The 20,353-nt window shown below is 31.6% G+C and overlaps 1 protein-coding gene across 3 annotated transcripts in view; it reads right to left on the bottom strand.

The window, feature by feature from the left end:
• Positions 1 to 2,155: 2,155 nt before the first annotated feature.
• The window catches only part of LOC141455637 (uncharacterized), a 127,326-nt gene continuing 109,128 nt past the window's right edge, over positions 2,156 to 20,353 (bottom strand). For 2 of the 3 annotated variants that reach the window (XM_074130855.1, XM_074130857.1), the window contains exons 2-8: positions 10,470 to 10,652; positions 9,148 to 9,288; positions 7,861 to 7,972; positions 7,391 to 7,510; positions 5,763 to 5,876; positions 4,447 to 4,584; positions 2,156 to 2,812 (exon numbers count right to left, since the gene is read on the bottom strand). In XM_074130855.1, coding sequence (XP_073986956.1) covers positions 2,718 to 2,812; positions 4,447 to 4,584; positions 5,763 to 5,876; positions 7,391 to 7,510; positions 7,861 to 7,972; positions 9,148 to 9,288; positions 10,470 to 10,652 — 903 coding nt within the window. In that variant the 3' untranslated portion in view covers positions 2,156 to 2,717. Of the gene's footprint in view, positions 2,813 to 4,446; positions 4,585 to 5,762; positions 5,877 to 7,390; positions 7,511 to 7,860; positions 7,973 to 9,147; positions 9,289 to 10,469; positions 10,653 to 19,414; positions 19,597 to 20,353 lie in introns of those variants that run through there. The other variant, XM_074130856.1, reaches the window with a different exon arrangement.

Genomic DNA, 20,353 nt, shown 5'->3' with positions numbered 1-20,353 from the left:
AGTTAAAAGTATTCATTAGATAAATTTCTTCTTAGCTCAAGAAAAACAAAAGAATTGACATTTCACACTATCTATCGGCAATACTAGTAACTGAATAGTTGAATCAAGATGTGTGAAGGAACTACTTAGAACACTTAAAAAATTAGTGATTACACAATTTAAAACTTAAAATTCATATAAATTTACTAAATAAACTTTTTGGAAACCCTAAGCTAAGCAATCTTTTACGAACACTATACTTCTCTAGATTCGAACTGACACAAATTTTCTTTGCAGTTTCAAATTTTAACTCACTGTAAATTAGCTTCAATATTGAAGAACTTTCACTAAAATTAAACTTTAATTACGATTTTTTTAATTTATAATTTATTTATTTGAAACTGACAACTGAAAAGTAGACATCCGGCAAGAACTGAATAATGTATTTTGAGAGACATGAAAGAAGTAATCACCCAGTAAAGAGTTATTTTTTATTTAGGCATCTAGTCATTGGAGCCTGGAGTCTTTTCAATTTACAGACACCTCTGAACAATGATCTCTCGCCACTGGCTAAACTGCTTATCACCGGCCAGTGAGCTTTTTTTTTTTTTTCTTTTTCTTCCTGGCATCAGTTTGCACTATTAGCCAGAACATTCTTGGTTCTTAATTCTTATTTAGGCATCCTTAAGTATGTTTTTATAGTGCACCAGTTCATCATATGCTTCTCTATTTTTCATAATCCTGGGGTACGTTATCTCAGACGACAATTGATTTTTTAAATTTTTAAACATGAGGTGTCTATGATGTGTATATTTGGAGCACGTCATAACAATGTGCTCCATGTCTTCTGGGCTGTCACAGGTTGTGCAAAGGGGGGAAGCCTCTTTACCTATTTTATATAGATATTTTTTACAAATATGATGGTCACTGCGCAGTCTATTAACGATGGTGACATACTGCTTGGAGCATGATCCTTCGCGGAACCAGGGTTTTTGCCCTGCTTTAGGGACTAATGACTTATAAAATTGTCCCTTTGGAGATTCTATGTAAGATCTTTGCCACTTTTCATTTATTCTCCTTCTAATGTAGGCTTTAAAATCAGAGTGAGGCAGAGACACCGACAGTAACAGACCGTTTAATGCGGCATGTTTTGCCAGCTTATCCACCCTTTCATTGCCCTCTGTTCCGCAATGGGCCCTACTCCATACCAGCCCTACTAGTGAGCTGAAAAGACTCCTAACATACTTACGATAAAAGCTAATTCTCTTCCAGTACACTTAAATATTACACACTTCTTTGGGTAATGTGCTTTAAATAGAAACGATAGTTCTTCAGGTATTTAATGCGAATCGATACTCGTTAAATCCTTTTTCGACTGAATTGCAAAACTAAAAAGTGTGTTGTAAACTATCGCACCACCAATCACCTCTTACCATTGATAACTATATGCACTTTCTTGAGACTTATAACTAATAAGATCGTTGCATCAACATTACGCATGGTGATTTCTAATATAAGTAGTGCATCTATTTGTGTAAGTTACATATCTATGGTTGACACAATCTTTGATTTTGGGTTTTGAATTTCGGTGGATACATTGGCATCCCAAGTTGTAACCACCACTTTTTCGAACGTATATTTCCAGGAGGAAGCTCAAAATTAAAATTTGTTCGCTTCTATGAATTGGATATGTAAATAAAGAAGAAAAATTTTATTGTACAATTTAAGCCGTTTACAATTTATTGTACTCCGTTAAGCCGTTTTTCCACGAATAAGATTAGTATTAATAATGCACACGAGTAATATTTTTTCAGAAAAGTGATTTCAGGTTCATTTGTAGTGTCTATGTTAGTAAGAATATATGATTCTAAGCTTAAAGAGGATGCGACAGAACCATCCATCACTTACTACTACCATATCTATTTGAGTAAAAGTATGTCAGTGTGAGAGCATCAGACATTTTAGATAATTATTTAATATCGACAAAATGTTTAGGCTTAAACGTAATATTCAAAACCTGATTTATTTTAGAGAACGGGAAGCGCTAAAATAAATAATTCCAAGTGAAGTTGAGTGATACAAACTGAAAAATGTAGCAACTTGAACATACTACAACATATTACAGTTTAAACGAGTAATTAAACTAGGAAAAAACGAGATTAATAAAGCTAATAAATGTTATTATATAAATATATTTGAATAGAATTATTGTATTATTATTTTTTCTTGAATAATCAGCTCAAACGATGTAACATTAACAGAGACTGGTGGAGAGAGATCATTACTTATAACAAACTGGCTCTTTGGTAATAGAGTCTTACAAATTAATCTTTACTTACTGTGGTCACATTTGATATTACTTTCCACCAAATTGGTTTAATCTTTATTCTAATACACTGTATTGATACTAATGTTATTAGGTTTTAAAGATTTTGAATTCTTACAATCTATTTAAATTCAACTAAAACCTTTTATAAGATATATATAAAAGTTTAATTTACCTTTCTAATATTGACTTTAAAGGTAAATAATTATTCTTAGTACACACAATTTAAAAAGTAGGTCTTCTGCGTTCTGTTAAATGTTTCATTAACATATTAAACCATATCACAAAGAAATGAATTCGAACATTCTATGGAAATTTTTTTTTTTTTTGAAATTTGAGGGACTTCCTTGACATTTTGTAGGTTAGGTAAATAAATTTAATATATTGCTTTAATTGATTGCCCCCAAATAAATTAATGCTGGGCCGCTGGCATTGACACGTAGCTTGATCTTTTGTTTTCAATATCTGGAGCTCTGATTTTACTCAAAGCATCACTTTGAGATCTCTCTGAAACCAAACAAAAACAAAAAAAATTAATTGCTCTCTTTATTTTGATTGGTAAGGAAAATAACTTCTTAATACCTACTTAGTAAGAATTTTTTTTTTTTTTTTTTTTTTACCATAGGGTCAAAAGCTGCAATATTTTTATAATGTATAAAAGCTTAATTGTGTATATATAATGTATTTTTGGAACTAAAAACCTTTTTCAGTCTTCCAATTTCATTTTATTCGGTATCAACATATTTTGCCCAGTCATTATTGATCACTTTCAATTTACACAGTTACGAATTATGGGTTTAATTACGGTCTTTATAAATAATAATAATAATAATAATAATAAAAAGGGAAGGGATTAGCTATGAGGTTAGCATACTGGACTCCCACGCGGAGGTCCCGGGTTCGAATCCAGCAGCTGACCCTTAGATTTTCTCTTCCTAGGAGCTTCTTACAGCTCACTGTCCGGTGATGGACAGTGTTGTCTGTAACGAGAGAACACTGTCCGGAGGCCGGCAGTGCACTGGAAAAAGCTCCGGGCGCTAATGACCTCAGCTGTTGATGCGCAAAAAAAAAAAAAATAATAATAATAATAAAAAAATGCTCACGCTTCTTTAAATGTGTACCTGTACCATTACATTCTTCGGTAATATGTATAAACAGACATTCACATACACATTGGAAATAAGAGGATGGTTTTTGAACTACCATCCTAAACTTGAAAAAGAGTTAATGTTTTGTCGATTCGTGCTACAAAGTATTCAAAACAATTTCTGGAAATATGAGCTTTGAAAGAACAATAAGGTCGAAGGAAGCCAATATCTGTATGTACCTCCTGTAGAGCTTAGCGAATCGCAAACAACTCTCTTAAGAGAGTCCAATAGAGTGTATGAGGACTTTTCTCATAGCTGAGATAGAGGTAATCTTCCATTTCATAGCTCTTTTTATGCTAATAACTTTTGTTTAGTATTCACCTGGAAAACCTGCTTCCTTTATTTTAGGAAAGCCCGCTTAGAACGTCTAGAGTGCATTGGGAGTAGTGTTCTTTTGAGTGAAGGGAACATGAGGAGCGGTCATCCCTAACGGAGCGGTCACGGTCCTTTAAACTAACTGTTTTAAGAGAAGCTGTAGCAAGTGCATTAAAAGACTTGCAGGCAAGTTAAAAGAGTCCCACTTTACCACAAATAGGCAATTTTTTTTGAATACTGAAATGGTATTGTAGGACTTCTTTTTTTATGAACTGTCACCACCGCAAAAAGTTGCATAGGATTAAAAAAGGGTTTTAAAAAGCCTAGTGATTTTCAATTGCGATGAAATTTAGGTAATTTAACAACCCAAACACTCAAAAACAGTAGTCGAACATAATAGAACCATGGTCGAAAGCTTGCACAAAAAATAAAGAATCTTCAGGCTGAATTTGGCATTATATTTCTTATCTGTAGAGTCCTCAGTAATATAAGATAAGTATAAGAAAAGCATTCTGTCAGTGACCACCAGCTGGGAGATAATGGAACAACTATTACTTTTTTTTAAATACCAGGATTAAGATTAGAATGGAAGAAGAATAAATATAAACAGAGATTTGACCGTAGTAGTTGCATAAAGACTTTTAAATACTTGCAACTATCTTTTTAATAAATAAGTACCTCTATATCGAAGGTGGCCGACATTATTGTTGTTTATATGGGCTTGCTGCTGTGATGGTGTATCGCATTGGTTTCTGAATGATGCTACAGGAGTGAGCAATGATCTACCGCTGCTCATTGTAGCCGTGTTACCATTGCCTGCAAATAACGAGTAGTAAAGATAAATAAGTTATTGCACATAATATAAGAGAAGTGCAATTTACATCATACTTCATCTGAGTTATTACATAAAAGAGATAAGAAAGTGTTTTGAAAAATTGATCCACTGAGTCTGAGCGCTACCCATTTTCAGTCAACTAACTCAGCCAATCTTCTCAGACAACTAACTTTTCTTTTGAGACAGAACGAAGATTCTACTCTTATAACAACAAATTAACAAATTAATACAGGACACTCGCCTAAATACAAGAACTTGCAACTGTAATAAATGCACTAATTATAAGGAGGTAATTTTTTAGCTGAAAAATGTCGAAGTAGTTTCTTTCAGAAGGTTCCACAGTTGAAAATAACTTTTTTTTTCTTAAAATAATAGAAATTAATTTAATTACACATTTCTAACTTCTAAGGTTTGCACAGTTTGTTCGCTACGGGTAAGATGTCAAGATTGTTTATGGAATTAGTGGCAAAGGGCAGAAACTATTGACTTAAAAGCTCATTGAAGCGAATGGAATTGCACGAGCGGCTCTGAATAAGAAAACTAAGAAAAGAAGGAATCGGAAAGTGAAGGCTAGAGAAGCTGCTGTTTTAGGAAGGCCAAAGCATAACTTTTACGACATGGAGTTCTAAAATGAGCTCAAGATTAGCCAAAAATAAATTAAACAAAAAAAAAAATTAACTTACCACCAGTTCGCTGCTCTGGGAATGTTAAAACCGGACAAAAATAATGTGGATATTTATTACTAAAATACCAAATAAAAAGTCTTAAAACAAGAAATCTTAAATTTCTTGCTTTCTAGAATTTCCACCAGAGACAATTAATGTCTTTTTAAAAAAAAGGGTTTGAGAATTTGAAAAAAAATTGGAAGCTTCTACAGCTCTTCAAGAAAAATATATTTACAACAAATATTAGAATGGGAGTTCCAGATGATAAGTTGTGAAAAAGATATTATAAAAATTTTTATTAGAATACTAAAGTAAAATGCAAAAGAGAAGGCTTATTTGTATTTTTTCCTAAAATGTCAGAAAATGGTAACCTAAAGATTCAACAAGGAATGGAAATCATGTTGTATATATTATGGATCGCAACAAAACTTGGAATAAGTTGTAAAGAAAAGCATCCAATTTGCATCATCAACAGCAATAATAATAATAATTACCTTGAGGTAGGAAGAAAACGTCTGTATTGAACCTGTAAGGTCGCCCTCTGAATGTAGATGGATTCGAAGGAGGAGGAGTTGATCCCCAGCTATTTATGTCAATATCAGTCAGTACTAGAAATACAATAAAATTTTAATTACATAAATTAAGGTATACAAAAATAGATCAAATAATAATATTAATTGAGACTTTTCTTAATAATTTAATCCAATAAGAGAGAATAAACATAGTAATATATAATAAAATTATACGACACATAAAAAATACATTGCAAATGAAAATTGAAAGGCTAATTGTAAATTACAAACTTCTACTTTTTCTGTCTTCCTTACCAAGATACAAAGGGAATAGCATTAAGGCACTAGGGAAACACATCCATTGATGGGCTCAAATTACAAGTACAACAGGTGAACTTCAGGTGCAGTCATCCTTTGTGCGAAAAGTATTATTAAGCATTGGGAATTCTTAATACCACACAACTTAATATCGAGGTCGTGTTTAAGCAGACATCAACAATTACTAGCTTTTTTAAATGATGACTTCACTTAATTTATCTGAAAGCAAATTCAAGCATTCTTGGCAAAACCAAGCATTTGACAATAATATCAACAATTGCCCAGTTACTATCCCTTGTTTAGAAGTTTCTTTCAAATACACGTGGAATATCTTTTACGATTAAAGCAATTCCCAACAAGATTTATCATAAGATGACTTAAAATAAAAAACTTTGCGTACCTAACCAATAACTATCATCTACGAGTACAACAAAAAATGGAAGAACGTAATTGAGTTGTTATAGCATTTCAAAAACCTAGAAAACGAAAAAGAGGACAAAACAGACAGCTATCGGCGGACTATCTATTCAAAATTTTTAATTTTGAAACCTATTCATTAAAGTGCATCCACAGCTAAAGAACAGATAGAGGAATGAGTAGCATTTAAATATTTTCGGGAGTTAACATGGTCACTTTCCATAACTAATTGAACGATCTAGATCCCGTAAGGTAATATCATTTTTTTTTTTAATTAAATAAAAAGCTCTTATTTTATTTCTCTTTTATTTATTTATTGTTTTTATAATGTTCTTTCCGAAACGAGATCTGTTCCTGTTGGGATCTGTTTTTAAATTTTCTCTTCCTCTGACAAATTTAATGAATTTTTATGGTTTGTCAGCAATGCAGTGCATTTCTATTACAGTGTACTCATGTGTATTTAACTCTTCTTCGTTTCTATTAAACTGTATAAGCGGTTATTTAGTATTTCAACTTTTCTGACATGACATTTCTGAACTAGAGAGGAGAATTCTTTCCTAAATCCTGAACTGCAATTCTCTTCTTCTCTTTTAAGGCAAATCCTTAAATAATATTTTCATTGATCTTGGAGATCCCAAGATCGAATCTGGCTTGCTCTTAGATTTTGTAACCATAAGAACCACTTACAGCTCACTGACCAGTAATAGACAATATTTCTGTTATGAGAGAACACTGTCCAGAGGCCCTGGGAGCCAATAAGCTCAGATTTTGACGAGCCTTAATTTGAAAAATGATAGATTTTCTTTAGAATTCGTTCTGTTAAATATTATTTTTTTTTATAAATAAATCTCTTTGATAACTAATATTTAACTTACAGGAAAGTCTGTTTTCAAGCTTAGGTCTGGCCCATAAATCTACATCTGAAGGACCGCCACATCTTGATCTCCTTTTCACCACTGAATCTACAATACTGGAACTTTCTGTTAATGGCGAATCTAAAACAATAATTTGAAGGTATGGTTTAAAAATGAGAAATACAAAAATTATGAATTATTGAAATTACACTAACATATAATTTCTACTTGGCAAGCTCTTCATCTTTACAAGAGAAAAAGGTTGTATAATCTTGGTATAGTACACATACAGTTTCCATACATATTTAATAAATAAATCCTTAATGAATAATATTTTAAAACATCATAAATACAAATGCAACAGAATAATTAATTATTTATCTATTTCTCTCTTCCTAAGTGTAAAAATAACTAAATGCGAGGGTAAGACGGAAAAAGGCTAAGCAACTTTAATCTAGAAGTATAAAATAACCAACTACTAACACACTTACCACTGTTATCAAGCCACTCAATATGGCTGTAAGGACCATTAGTAGGATCATAATTAGGATCATGAAGTTTTCGTAATTCTTGTCTTCTTTCTTTGCTTGATATAGTGCATTCCTGCATAAAATAAATTATTTACTAAAATATAAGATATTTTTAACAAAGATGTTCAGATCAATTAATAATAATAATAATAATAACTCTAGAAAAGGGATTAGCAGTAGTGGTTAGCGTGTACTACATTCCAACGAGAATATCTTGGGTACGAATCCAGCTGGCCCACAGATTTTCACTTCCTAGGAGTTTCTTAGAACTTCAATGGTGGGCAGAATTGTTTGTAACAAGAGAACCCTATCCGGAGTTCGATAGTGCACTGAAAAAAGCTCTATGCACTAATGTTGACGCGTCTTAAATTAAAATAATAAAGCACGGATTTATAAAAGCTTATGAAAATATTTTATGATGAATAAACAGCGAAGAAATTTGAGGACTACACAGTAGAACATCGCAATCTCTGCACTAATTCCACTTAAGAAGTTTTATTTTATTTTTTTAATCTAATAAAAACATGATAGGAACCGTTGGGTTGCTAGTACCATATTTGGATTTGGAATGAAACAACGCTTGGTCTACTCAATTATAACAACATAAGTCCATTTGCAACGCTTCGAATCTAAATTTCGAGTTAGTATATTTCAATGTCTCAATGTGCATTTAGAAGATGATTCTGAATTTTAAAGTTGATGGACTTTAAAAAGTTAATAGATTATTAAGGTTAACAAAAATTATAAGATAAATTAAGGGCTATATTTTTGCAATTATATTATAATAAATTTTAGCACCCACTGCATTCATTTAACAGATTAATCTCTTAATCTATCACCGCCCCTTGCTTATTTTCGGCCTAATGAGGCACCTACGTAATGTTCAGTAAATTGGTCTTGTTTTTGCTTAAGTAAGACATTTCTGGTAAACGTTGTTCGTGCCCGCTGAGACTGCCTGAGGCCTTATCATTTGGAAACCACTTAAGATAAGCTAATTAGAAAGAAGTCCATTAATATTTATGAGATCTTCAAATAGGAACTTAAACGCCTAATTGATTCTGCATTCATGTTTATATAATCTTGTTTAAATTATAAAAGCGTTTGTCGAATTGAATAAAATTCTTAAAATCAGAAAATAACAAATTTTTCCTGTTTTCAAGAACAAGATTCACAGCCTTCCTTAGTTTATTATTCTTACTAAGCCTCCATTAAAATGAACAATCACTGAAATTACAATAAAATAATTACCTCTAGTAACTCAAACCAATCTTCCAGACCAACACTTCCTCTTAACAATATCCTGCTTTCTCTTCCTTGAAGGGTGAGGCCAATAGCGCTATAGCTTTTCTTGTTCAACCATTCCACTTTTTCCAATTCTACTAATTTTACCTGAAAATTAAAATATTTGATAATAATCTTTAAGATCAATTAAGGTTACTGAACCAATAAATTAAGAAGTCATTCTAAGATAATAACAATTACTACCAAGTAGGCAGATTATACCAACAGTGAAGGAGAGAATTTTCACATAACCAGAACCACTTAACTTACCTTAGAAAAGAATGTTATGCTTAACCAATGGTAAATTGGTTCTTACAGATTTAAGAACGGCTTCAGTTTTACGAGTATGCAACCAACAAAGCCTTCTATGTATGCGGCCTGTCTTGGAGTGGAATTATAATAATTATTAATACATAAATAAAACAATTGATAAGTTGAAGACTGATGGACGAGAAGATGTTGGTTTAAGAAAGTGCATTTCGACGGGGTTAGTTAAAAACTAGGATTAATGCGTATCGTTCTATGTTAAATCATATAATTCAAAATAAAAGATAAAGCTGAATGATTTTAGAAGTTTTTAAATACCAATCAGCAATCATTGGAAGAATGGGAATAGTGGATTCTAATAATATTAGAAAAATAACGAAAGAAAGTCGATTTGACGATTAAGTGTCGAAGACCAAACATACGGTATTCTCGCTTCGTATATTTTGTGATGGCCATGCGTAGTGTATCCTTAAAATGGAACAATATATATTAAGAATATTTTTACAAGAATAATGTTCAGAGGTTTCTATGATCAGGTGTGCACAAACCCAGTACGATCCCTTCTATGTCGACCAACCAATACGAAAGAAAAGGAGAAGGATGATAAAAACCAAAATAATTGAGGCATTCCTCTAAAGAAAAAAAGGGAGAAGTGGACGCCCGAAAAAGAGGAAACTGCAGATTTAAAAGTCTCCAGGTCAGGGAAGGCCGTGACAAATGATTAAATATACAAAAACTGAAAGAGATGATTGTGCTTAAAGCAGAAAGCATGATAGGCTAATCTTAAAGAAATTTAATTGGAAAGTTTCCAAAGAACATGCACTTCATCAAGAGAAAACTGGCATAGATGCCCAATCTGACAAGATAAATGATTAAATAATGAATAAGCATCAGCACAAGTCAGCTCAAAATCAAACACCAACTTCAACTCCAAATGAAATGACAATTGCAATCTAAAAGTAAATTAAACTTTAGAGAATTATATTTGCTTTATAAAATGACAAAAAACGGTAAAAGACTACCTTGAAGATGAACTGTCCCATAGGAGAAATATTGTGTAGACCAGAAGACCTTTTGAAACAATGTAGATAATCTTTTGTTAGAATAAAGTATCTTTCTTTCCATCTAGAAAATATTCTTTCCCTCTGCTGCCAAAGAAGTCCTTTTTTAATTGCATGCATCTCTCTCCCAACGGACACCATCGACTGAAACAATATATTGTACCTTAATGAAGTATCTTACTTTCAGAATATTTAAATAAAAAGTAATTTATTAATATAAGTCATTTTAGTTAATTAAAAAGTACTTCTCACAAGGATTTGTATTATTTTTATGTAATGTACAATAACAAACCTTCTACAATAAACTAAAAAATAAAAAGTAAAATAATTATTAAAACAAAAAATATGTACTCATAAATACATGATAATGTAATCTGGCCCCTGGTTCCTACAAGAAAATAAAACAAAATTCCAATACTATCCCCACACAAGTATGTTTCATGAAGTGCGAACATGGATAATTTTAAAGGTGCAGAAATAAAATATATCGAAAAGATTGTCCCTTTAGCAAACCAGTAAGAGATATGTTCACTGAAGGAACAGTGGAAGTCCAACTCACCATTAGAGGATTAAAGGGCCTAATCTTACGATAATAAATGGAATTGGTTCTAATTATTATTAGCCCGCCTCTTCCAAAAGACCTCAATCAAAATCTTTGGCACTTCTAATAATAATATTTATGCAAACTTGGACACGTATAAAAATAAACAATCAGCATAAAAATGCTAATGAAAAGCTTATCTTTGTTAACTACTACTGTTTTAATGCTTCACCGATTGATGGCCACAAAGATAAACATATTCCTCAACTTTTATAGTAGCCATCATTAAAACTATTAACAAGGAGAGGCAATATCCTTAACGATAAAAATATAAAAAGTATTAGTTAAGCAATAAGCAGATAAAGGTTTAGTGGTAGAATAAGAGAAGGAAAGAATTAGTTTTGTTGATATTCAATATTGCCATGGTAACATACTTGGTTAGAAAACAACGATCGAAAAAATCTGGGTATGCACCATTCTCGAGGAGCTAATATTAATAACTTATACCTCAGATTGCTATAAAACAATTTTCTCAGTGTATTTTTTTAAATGAATGTTACTGATCCACATTTATGTTCGGAAACAATTTTAGAAGCCTTTTTTTTTTAAAGCAACGTTAAAACTCATTCAGTAATGTGTTCTTTTGGTGCTGGAATTACCTTCAATTTAAGCAACACATTTTAACACTCCTTTATTACATATACAAATATTTATGTGAGGCAGCTTTCAATTCAATCAATTCACCGTCAATTAGTTATTAAAAATGTACAGCCAAATAATTAAATGATTTAAATTCTGAAGATTTGGACCAATGGGGTTTCCTAATTCTTCAAATGTGACCAATATTATTCCAACATTATCAAAAGTTTCATTTCGATTGTAAATATTAGATGCGCAATATCAAAATATTATTTAAGATACCAACTTAATTAAAATAAAATCGGAGTAATATTTTTAGATTCGCCACAATACCCCACTAGAGAAATCTTGTCTAAATCCTAAAATAATCTTTAAATATTGTATTGTGATATTAAAAAAAATATATAATCCATTCTGCTGTTCATAACACTTGATTCTGGTTTTAACTAGTTTTTGCAAAACGTTTACATGTATTTTACTTTACTGATGGCTGATCCAATGCCTCATATGTTTCTAAAGTCTTTTTTTTGGGTTATTAATTCTTTGAAATTCAAGAATTGAGAGCAGTTCTGCATAAATGCTCAAATGACAATATTTACCTTGAACTGCTTATAAGGTGGGAATTGGAAAGTTGATTGCGTTATGATGAATAACGCAATGACGAGCATTCCAACGCTTCAAAAAATTCTAATGAAGTGCACCAAAAATATCTTAGAAGTAAGAGACTAAAAAGATTTTTTTTTAAAAATAAGACGTTCTCAGATCATTACAAAATAATAATTCTACCTCTTTATTCTAAATTTTCCCTAAAAATTAAACAAAATGGAAAAATTAGAAAAAGGCAGAGTTGACTAAAATAGCTTCAGGTAAATGAATTATCTCTATATTTTCAGATGAATGCTTTGCTTTCCATGTTCCCAATAAAAATAAAAATCTTTATTTTAGAATAAATAAATGTACAGATAGAACATGATAGCAGTCTTAACCAACTCGTCAGACTTTCTGAATGCAATCTAATCTAATTTCAACATACGTTTTTTTAATAATAACTATAATTAATTTACTGCACTAATGGACAGCAATTTGAAAAATGTCAACATAAAATTGTGTAGGAAAATATTGAATAACTTACTAATATAGTAGTTACTAATTAAACATTCGGTGATATCACTGAAATTTAAATAAAAGATCGTTACGCTCTAAATATTTTAGATCTGTAATAATGTTCTTTCAAAATAATGTAATATTTTGTAATCTAAATTTCATGAATTTAACATTATTATTACTGGCTGCACACTGTTTTGTTACTTTTAATAAAAGAACGTTATTGTTAATTACATTTTGGTTTGGTTAATGTTATTAATTTCAATTAGGTTCAAATTTCTCATTGTGTAAAAAAAAAACTAGCATTAAATTATGTAATTCAATTCTCTTTATGTAATTTTAATAAGACAATTATATTTATTCATAAATATTGTTTCAAATTGTGAAAATTTAATAAAAAAAAGTCTTCATGCACTAAACGGGAATAAAGTTAATACAAATTACAACTTAGTGGTACGAACGCGGTAGTGGTACGAGATCTCTCTACTGTAGGAGCCAGTTATTTTCGCTGTGTAGTTGGTTAGGAGTTCATACTTTATTTCAGGATTTATCTAACATTTGACATTCACTGTGATATTGATATTGAGAAAAAGAAAACTTCACAACAGTCTGGAATAGATTGAATAAAGAGGGAAGTAAGGTGAAAGGTCCAGGGTCGCTGCGACCTTTTGTTCGTTATTTTTTTTTCTCAGCTTGGTTTTTTTCCCCGAAGGGTAGAAGTGAACAAACCACTTCTTCAGGGCTTTTGTTGTCCTCGCAGGGAACCCTGCACAACAAACAACTATACACTTTTATGCCATCCACTCTAATCATTCATAAAACAAAAGACCTGCAGATATGGTTGGGACTATACCAGAAATAATATCACAGAAAATAATAAGTAACAAAATTTCACTTTAAAAATATTCATTTCATTTAGGACACACGCATCCACCTTTCTTGATGAGACTGTTTCTAAGAATGTGTTAATAAAATAATTTAGGCAGTATGACCTTTATAAGCTCAAGAACTAATATTAATAATTGACAATCATTAATAATTAAGTAATAACTTCAAGCTTATGACTCTGCGAGGTTCTCCGGACGTCTACAAAGATATAAGAAGCGGGAAACGAGGTAATGGGCTCTAATAGGAGATTTGAATACTTGGTAAGCCTAGAAAAACTGTCCCAGCGTTTAAACAGAGATAGTTGCATTACAATTACACTGTTTTTACTTACATCTTTTTCAGTTGAATCAGTTTGAGCGAGATTTTAAAGGAGGGTTAATGATAAGCTCTACTATAGAGTGACGTTTTACCTGTATAATACTTACGAATGACTAACGTTAATTCTGAGTAGCAAGCATATCAGTCACCTGAATGACTTTTTCCAAGTTTTCTACAAATTTTAAAGGAAGCTGTTAAGTGGTTTCTTTGACTATAGCGTAACCTATGATAGACTCATCACTTGAGCTTCAATCTTTTTCTCTATTAACGTAATTAATTCTTGAAGAATGCTGGCGGAGCTGTGATGTCTCGCTTTTTTAACAGAATTATTCTATAATAGTACAATTTTTAAGTTAAATACCTTTTCAGTTAACATTCTAAGTTTCAAAATAATTAATTTGCAAAAAAATAAAGCAGTTTGTACGAATATTTTTTTTATTTTGTTGTTTTGTTTCGTTTATTTTCTTGTTTTTTTCAAATTATTTGAACTTAAAAAATATAATAACAACTAAAGATACTAAACCAAGTGTATAAGTTAATATTGGTGAATCATTCAACTTTTTATTTAGTCGGCAGTTTAATAATATTGAGTTGGTAATACTTATTTGAAATATACTCAATAAAAATGAAATTACAAATTACATAATTTATCGACATAAGGAGGTAATCTAAAAGAAAGTTTAAAGTCCTCGTAAGTTTTTATTTTTATTTTTAAAGTTTAATCAAGTTCAGTTTACTATAAAAGGAGACTTTAACTTCAACACCATATATAGTTAACTTTATCTCGTAATACTTTAAAGGCATGAAGAAATATAAATAATAATGTCCATTTATATAAATATTTATATTCGTGCGTGTGTTTGGTTGTATTGATTGGTTTATAGAAAAATGTTGGCTTCTTATAGAAAATGTATATATAAAATGCTGGAAGATTGTTTAAGCTACCATCATGAATTGTATATTGCAATTACTATGTTCATTCTATAAATAATTAGATCCTATAGAGAAGTAATTACACTCTTTAAAAGTTTTTACTTTCTAAGTGACTAATCATTGAGTAATTAATTTATTACTAAGTATTCCAATAAAAGTGAACAGGTTACAAATCTAGCACACGCTTGGCTGGAAGACGTGGCTGGAGTTTGTACATTCGCAAGATAAAAAAAATCAAAGAAAATAGAGTGATGCAAACAATATCTAGTGAAGGCTTTCACGACTTTCTTTTACAATTTTTTTTAAAAAATCTTTTATTGGAATTTACAACTGCAACGATTGTTGCAACAAGCAAATGTGGTACCTGATAATAAAAAATACGTGAAAATCACGAGTGGAGAAGGCACCCAGTGGTGTCACTCCAGTAACGTACTTTGCTATACTGCTCTCACGATAAGAGTAGATCACAAGGCCATCTTCTCTTCAATCTCCTTAAGAGGATTATCTGGAGGAAGATAGGTGTTCTATGAGAGAGTTAGGATGAGCTGCAGTAGAGTAGAATGAAATTTGAGAAAACGAGAGTTAGCAAGATCTGTAATGTAAGGGATTTTGAGGTCATTAAGGATAGTGAGGTTTAGATACATAGAACGGAGCGTTAAGAAGTTTTCGAAGTATTTTTGACTGTAATGTCTGGAGGCGTAGTGAGTTGGAACGCTTAGTCGATCACCATACTTCGATGCCGTATGACCAAATAGGTCGCAGTAACAGTAGATATAAGAGTCTTTTGTTAGGTAGGTTAAGTTTCGAACGTTTGTCAAGTAGTCTGGCGAGAAGTTTGTAGCGATGGTTAGTTTCTTATTTTTTCAGTCTAGTATGGGGATTCCATGTCAACCGTTTGTCTCGGTGCAGTCCAAGGTAGCGTACTTTGTCCACAGTTGGTACAGGAGTTTGGTTCATGAAGAACAATTATTCTTAAAGTTATAACTCATAACTAAGGAACGGATTTTTATGTATTTAAAAATGCCAAATATTTAATTAAAATATGCATTTATTTTCGTCAATTATGTGGAAAATATGTGATTTTCTTAAAATATTTTCTGGAATATTTAAGTAAAATGGACATTTTCTTTTATGAAAATGGAATTTTTTTGGGGGGGGGGCAAGTTATAATTATTTATACAAGAAAAGAACATTTTTACAATTTATAAAAAGATGTGTTAAATTTTCAATTTTGATAACTTCACTCTTCGAAATTGTTTGCAACCACATGAAATTTCAAATGTTGGAACGTAAAGTGAAGACGATCTGGGCGTAAGATGGACTTGTAACGACTAAAAGATCGTTCAACATCTACAGATGTTATAGGTGCCTTGCTGAAAGAAGTTATCTCGTTGGTTGTAAAGGGTACACGATGTTCTGAGGTGACTTCTGTTCCACTGATAATATCAGAAATCTGGCAGATGGTCTCCCACCTTTTGTTCTTGCTCAGTACTTCTACCAGTTTTGATCTGATCAGATCTCCCTTACTCCCAGGTATTCCTTCCACCTTTTCGATGACTTTTTTAACGTTGGACACGTTTTCTGTCAGTCGAACATTTTGGGATTCAAGTTGGGTAATGGCTTGTGCAAGAAATACGCAATTGTCAGAAATGAATGCAAGGTCGTTCCTTAAATTAAGTTTCTCGAATAAAGACTTGGCTGTATTTATCGCTACTGCTTCGTCTTCGAGATGTGAAAGGACATTCTTGATTTTATTGTAGTTTTCATAGTAATACTGAGCTGTTTACTGTTAATACTGTAATGCTGAGCAACCAGTTGTTTGTTTGAGGCCGATGTTCGTGGCATTTCACCCAAAAAAGAATACACTAAGTGACCGAACGAAATGAATTGGACACTTCAACGAACGAGCTGGAAGAACAGACAACGTCAGACAACTTCAAAGAACTAACAAGTGCCCGTCACTGTTTAGCAGCATTCTGTGTAAATTACAATAACCATTGTACCCACTGTGATTCACAGCCCTACAGTCTGTGGTTCACAGTTCCTGTCAACCACCTCCCAATTATGAAAATTTGCCCAAAATGAAAAATATGTACATATTTTGATTAAATATGTAGAAATATTTATTTATTTTAATCAAATATGTATAAATATGCGATAACATCCAAATATGTGGAAATATGTGAAATAAAAGTAGACTCAAACGGCTTAAAAAGTGTCAGTATGAATACTTCTAGTTGAAAAACGTCTGTAAATTGCCTAGAAAAAAATATGTAAATACATACGAATCCGTTCCCTACTCATAACTTTTCTCTAAAGTCCGAACGTTTGATTCTCTGAGAACCATAAAACAGATAATCCTAGTAAAACTCATCGGAAATCTGCACGGATTACAATACCTTCTCCTATTCAGTAAGGTAAGAGACAGTTATTAGAATAGAATATATATAATACTATTCATTTATAAATTCCTCTTACGGTGATAAACATACAGGAAGATTCGCAATACTGAAGGGGCTGTCTCCGAAGAGGATTTAGAATCAAAAGCTCCAAGCGCTTTTAGTGGGATGTATAAACAGGTGAGAGGGATAGACGCTGGACAATCTTAAAACCAGTAATAGTGGGGATCTCATCTAACTAATGCGAAGCTCCCTTAACTTTATGCATTCTGCTAAAAATGAAAGATATCCTCTTCTATAACTGTCTAAGGCCATCCTCTCTTTTACCAACCAGGATACAATAATCAAGCTACCACAGAAAATCTGAACAGCCACCTGAGATTGCTCAACTTCTGATTCTGATTTGCACCCTCTACAGAATGGTCCCAAAATCAAACTACAAATTAGTTTATGTCATATACAAGAGAAAACGTTCAATATTCTTAGCCCGACCCTTACAAACTGTTCCTGGTAAATTTTTTAATCTTTACATGTTACCGAAGATAGCTCAAACAATTTTCTGTAAACTCATATCGAAATTCCATCATGTACATCATTGAATTGCATCATGAACATCGTTAAATTTATTTGAAACATTTTTTTTCAGTGAATTTTCTGAATTCGTCACCAAGTCTGCACGAATAGTTGTATAATGAAAGCCAATGCCAAATAAAGAAAAAGAAAATCATAATCAAATACGAATATATTAAGAATTAAAAGCGTTTACTAACAATCTAAATCACAAAACGCTCCTGAACAGAAGTGTAACTCTCCTGAAATGTTATCCTGTTTTCTGCGTTTTTGACGAAATCCACAACAATTGACAATAGTACAAACACTTCATTTTTAAAATGTTTTGTTCGAAACTTTTTATGTTCAAAATTATTTTAGATGACTTCCACATTTCCCCACTAAAGTGCATTTACAAAATCTACTTAATATTTTAAACAATTAAATGATTGAATAAAATGTAAAAGTTAGAAACTTGAGAACTTCTGTTAAAGTGTTGGTAGTATGTTTGCATACCAAATTTTTTGATATTTTTATGAGATCAATGAACAAAAGAAAAAACACTTTAATTGCAAAAAAAAAAAAGTTGAATTGATTAACAAAGATTAGGTATTTTCATGTGTTATAGTATCCGTCTCCATTGTTCTGTGCTAATAATTGTTGGCGCCGTCTCCTTGGCGACCTGTACCAACACACTGTTCTCTTAAATAAATAAAAAAAAAAAAAAAAGATCTCAAGCAATGAATATTTGGCTGAGGCCGTAACATTCTTTTGTTCTCAAGTGTATCATTAGAATTATATGAACTGAACCCCATGCGCGCTTTGTACGCATGTCTGTTTTGGTGAGAGTTAATCACTTCAAAAATACTAAACAATTTCTTACAAATACAAAACATTTAACTTTCATTCTCAGCAATTAGGCATATTAAAAACTTTAAACAATTATTGAGAATAAAATTGTTTAAAAAAGTTATTAATTTGTGTACAGTGACATCAATGGACTTGAATCATTTCTTAAAACAAAGCAGCGAGGTAGAAATTTAGCATTACGCTTAGCCATACGGAACTTTCTCGAAAATGGTTCAATTTAAACATGTTAACGACTAAATAAATTCAAAATATCTATGAATATAGAATAACATAATCACAGAATTTGGAGAATGTTTTTTTTAATTCAACACTAATTTGGCCCGCCATTTCAAAAAATTACATAGTTGAGTGGGTTATCACAGGCCTGCCTCACGATATAAACACAGGTTTGTTTTTTGTCGATTCATATAATGGTCCTGATTTTAGAATTAAACGAAACTTGTTACAATAATGTATAAAAATACATATTTTAAATTCGTCTACTTAGAAAGTTTTATCAAAATTACGTCTAAGTTAATGATTACAAAGAACTGTGCCTTTTACTAGAATCAATTAATAAAAAAAAGTAAATTTTATTAAACCAGATTAAATATGCACTTATTTCTCAAACAATTAAGCATCATTTAGAATTATTAGCCATAACATAATTAAATGCAATTAACTACCTTGGGCATCCTTTTTGGAAGAACATTCCGCCTGTAAGTAGTTGGTACCCTCAGCATTTTACCAACACTAAAGTGGAGAAAATAGGATCTCCACTGTGCACTAGAACAGTTATCATTTCTACATAGAACTGCAACGGAAACCACACAGGCAGCATGCTTCCTGCTCCAGTCCACTCCCACTTACACTTGAGTCACACGCGTGCCAACTTGCCAGCCATATGATAAGAATGTGATTACACATCCGGTATAATACCCTTATCGACACCTACGCATCATTTATTTCTTTGTAAAACAGTTGGGAAATTTAACCGACAATAATTGTTTATTTACATGCTAGCAATATTATTATACTTTCCGTTTTATTTCTCACTAAATATCTGCTTAAGTTTACTGGTAATTCATCGTATTTGCCAAACAATTATATTTTTAATGTAACTTCTTTTGGGGAGGTTGATCCGCAATAATAGTTCAATAATTATTAATAATAAATAAATAAATAATTAGCGAATTACTGGAGAATTTTCCAAAATGATCTGCATAACAGTTCACTGGAAAAAGACAACAAAAGGAGAAATAATTAACAAATAAATATTTAAAAACAAATAAACAAATAATGCGAAATGAGAATTAATTTAAAATTCAATTCGAATTCTTTTTTTCGTCAATTAATAACTTTATCTGAGACAGGAGGACTTAGTTCCCTGAGATGGGCACTTGGTTTCGTACGATAAGTTTTGACTCTAGACTATTTTTCACTGGATTAACGCTCTTAACTGATTTATAACTTGATGAACTGCACTTGGATCATTTTACTAGCTTTTTCAATGACACATTTGTAGAGCATAGTAGTCTAGTTGCTCTAGTTGCATAATTTGCAGGAGATTGGGTTTGGAGGTTAATGAGGAAAAAACAAAATTCCTCTCCACCGACCCGACACAA

This window comes from Rhodnius prolixus, unplaced genomic scaffold (assembly GCF_049639745.1).
Source record: "Rhodnius prolixus isolate KJV_2025 unplaced genomic scaffold, Rpr scaffold_4, whole genome shotgun sequence".
Classification (NCBI taxonomy): domain Eukaryota; kingdom Metazoa; phylum Arthropoda; class Insecta; order Hemiptera; family Reduviidae; genus Rhodnius; species Rhodnius prolixus.
This window is presented reverse-complemented; position numbering and strand designations above follow the sequence as displayed.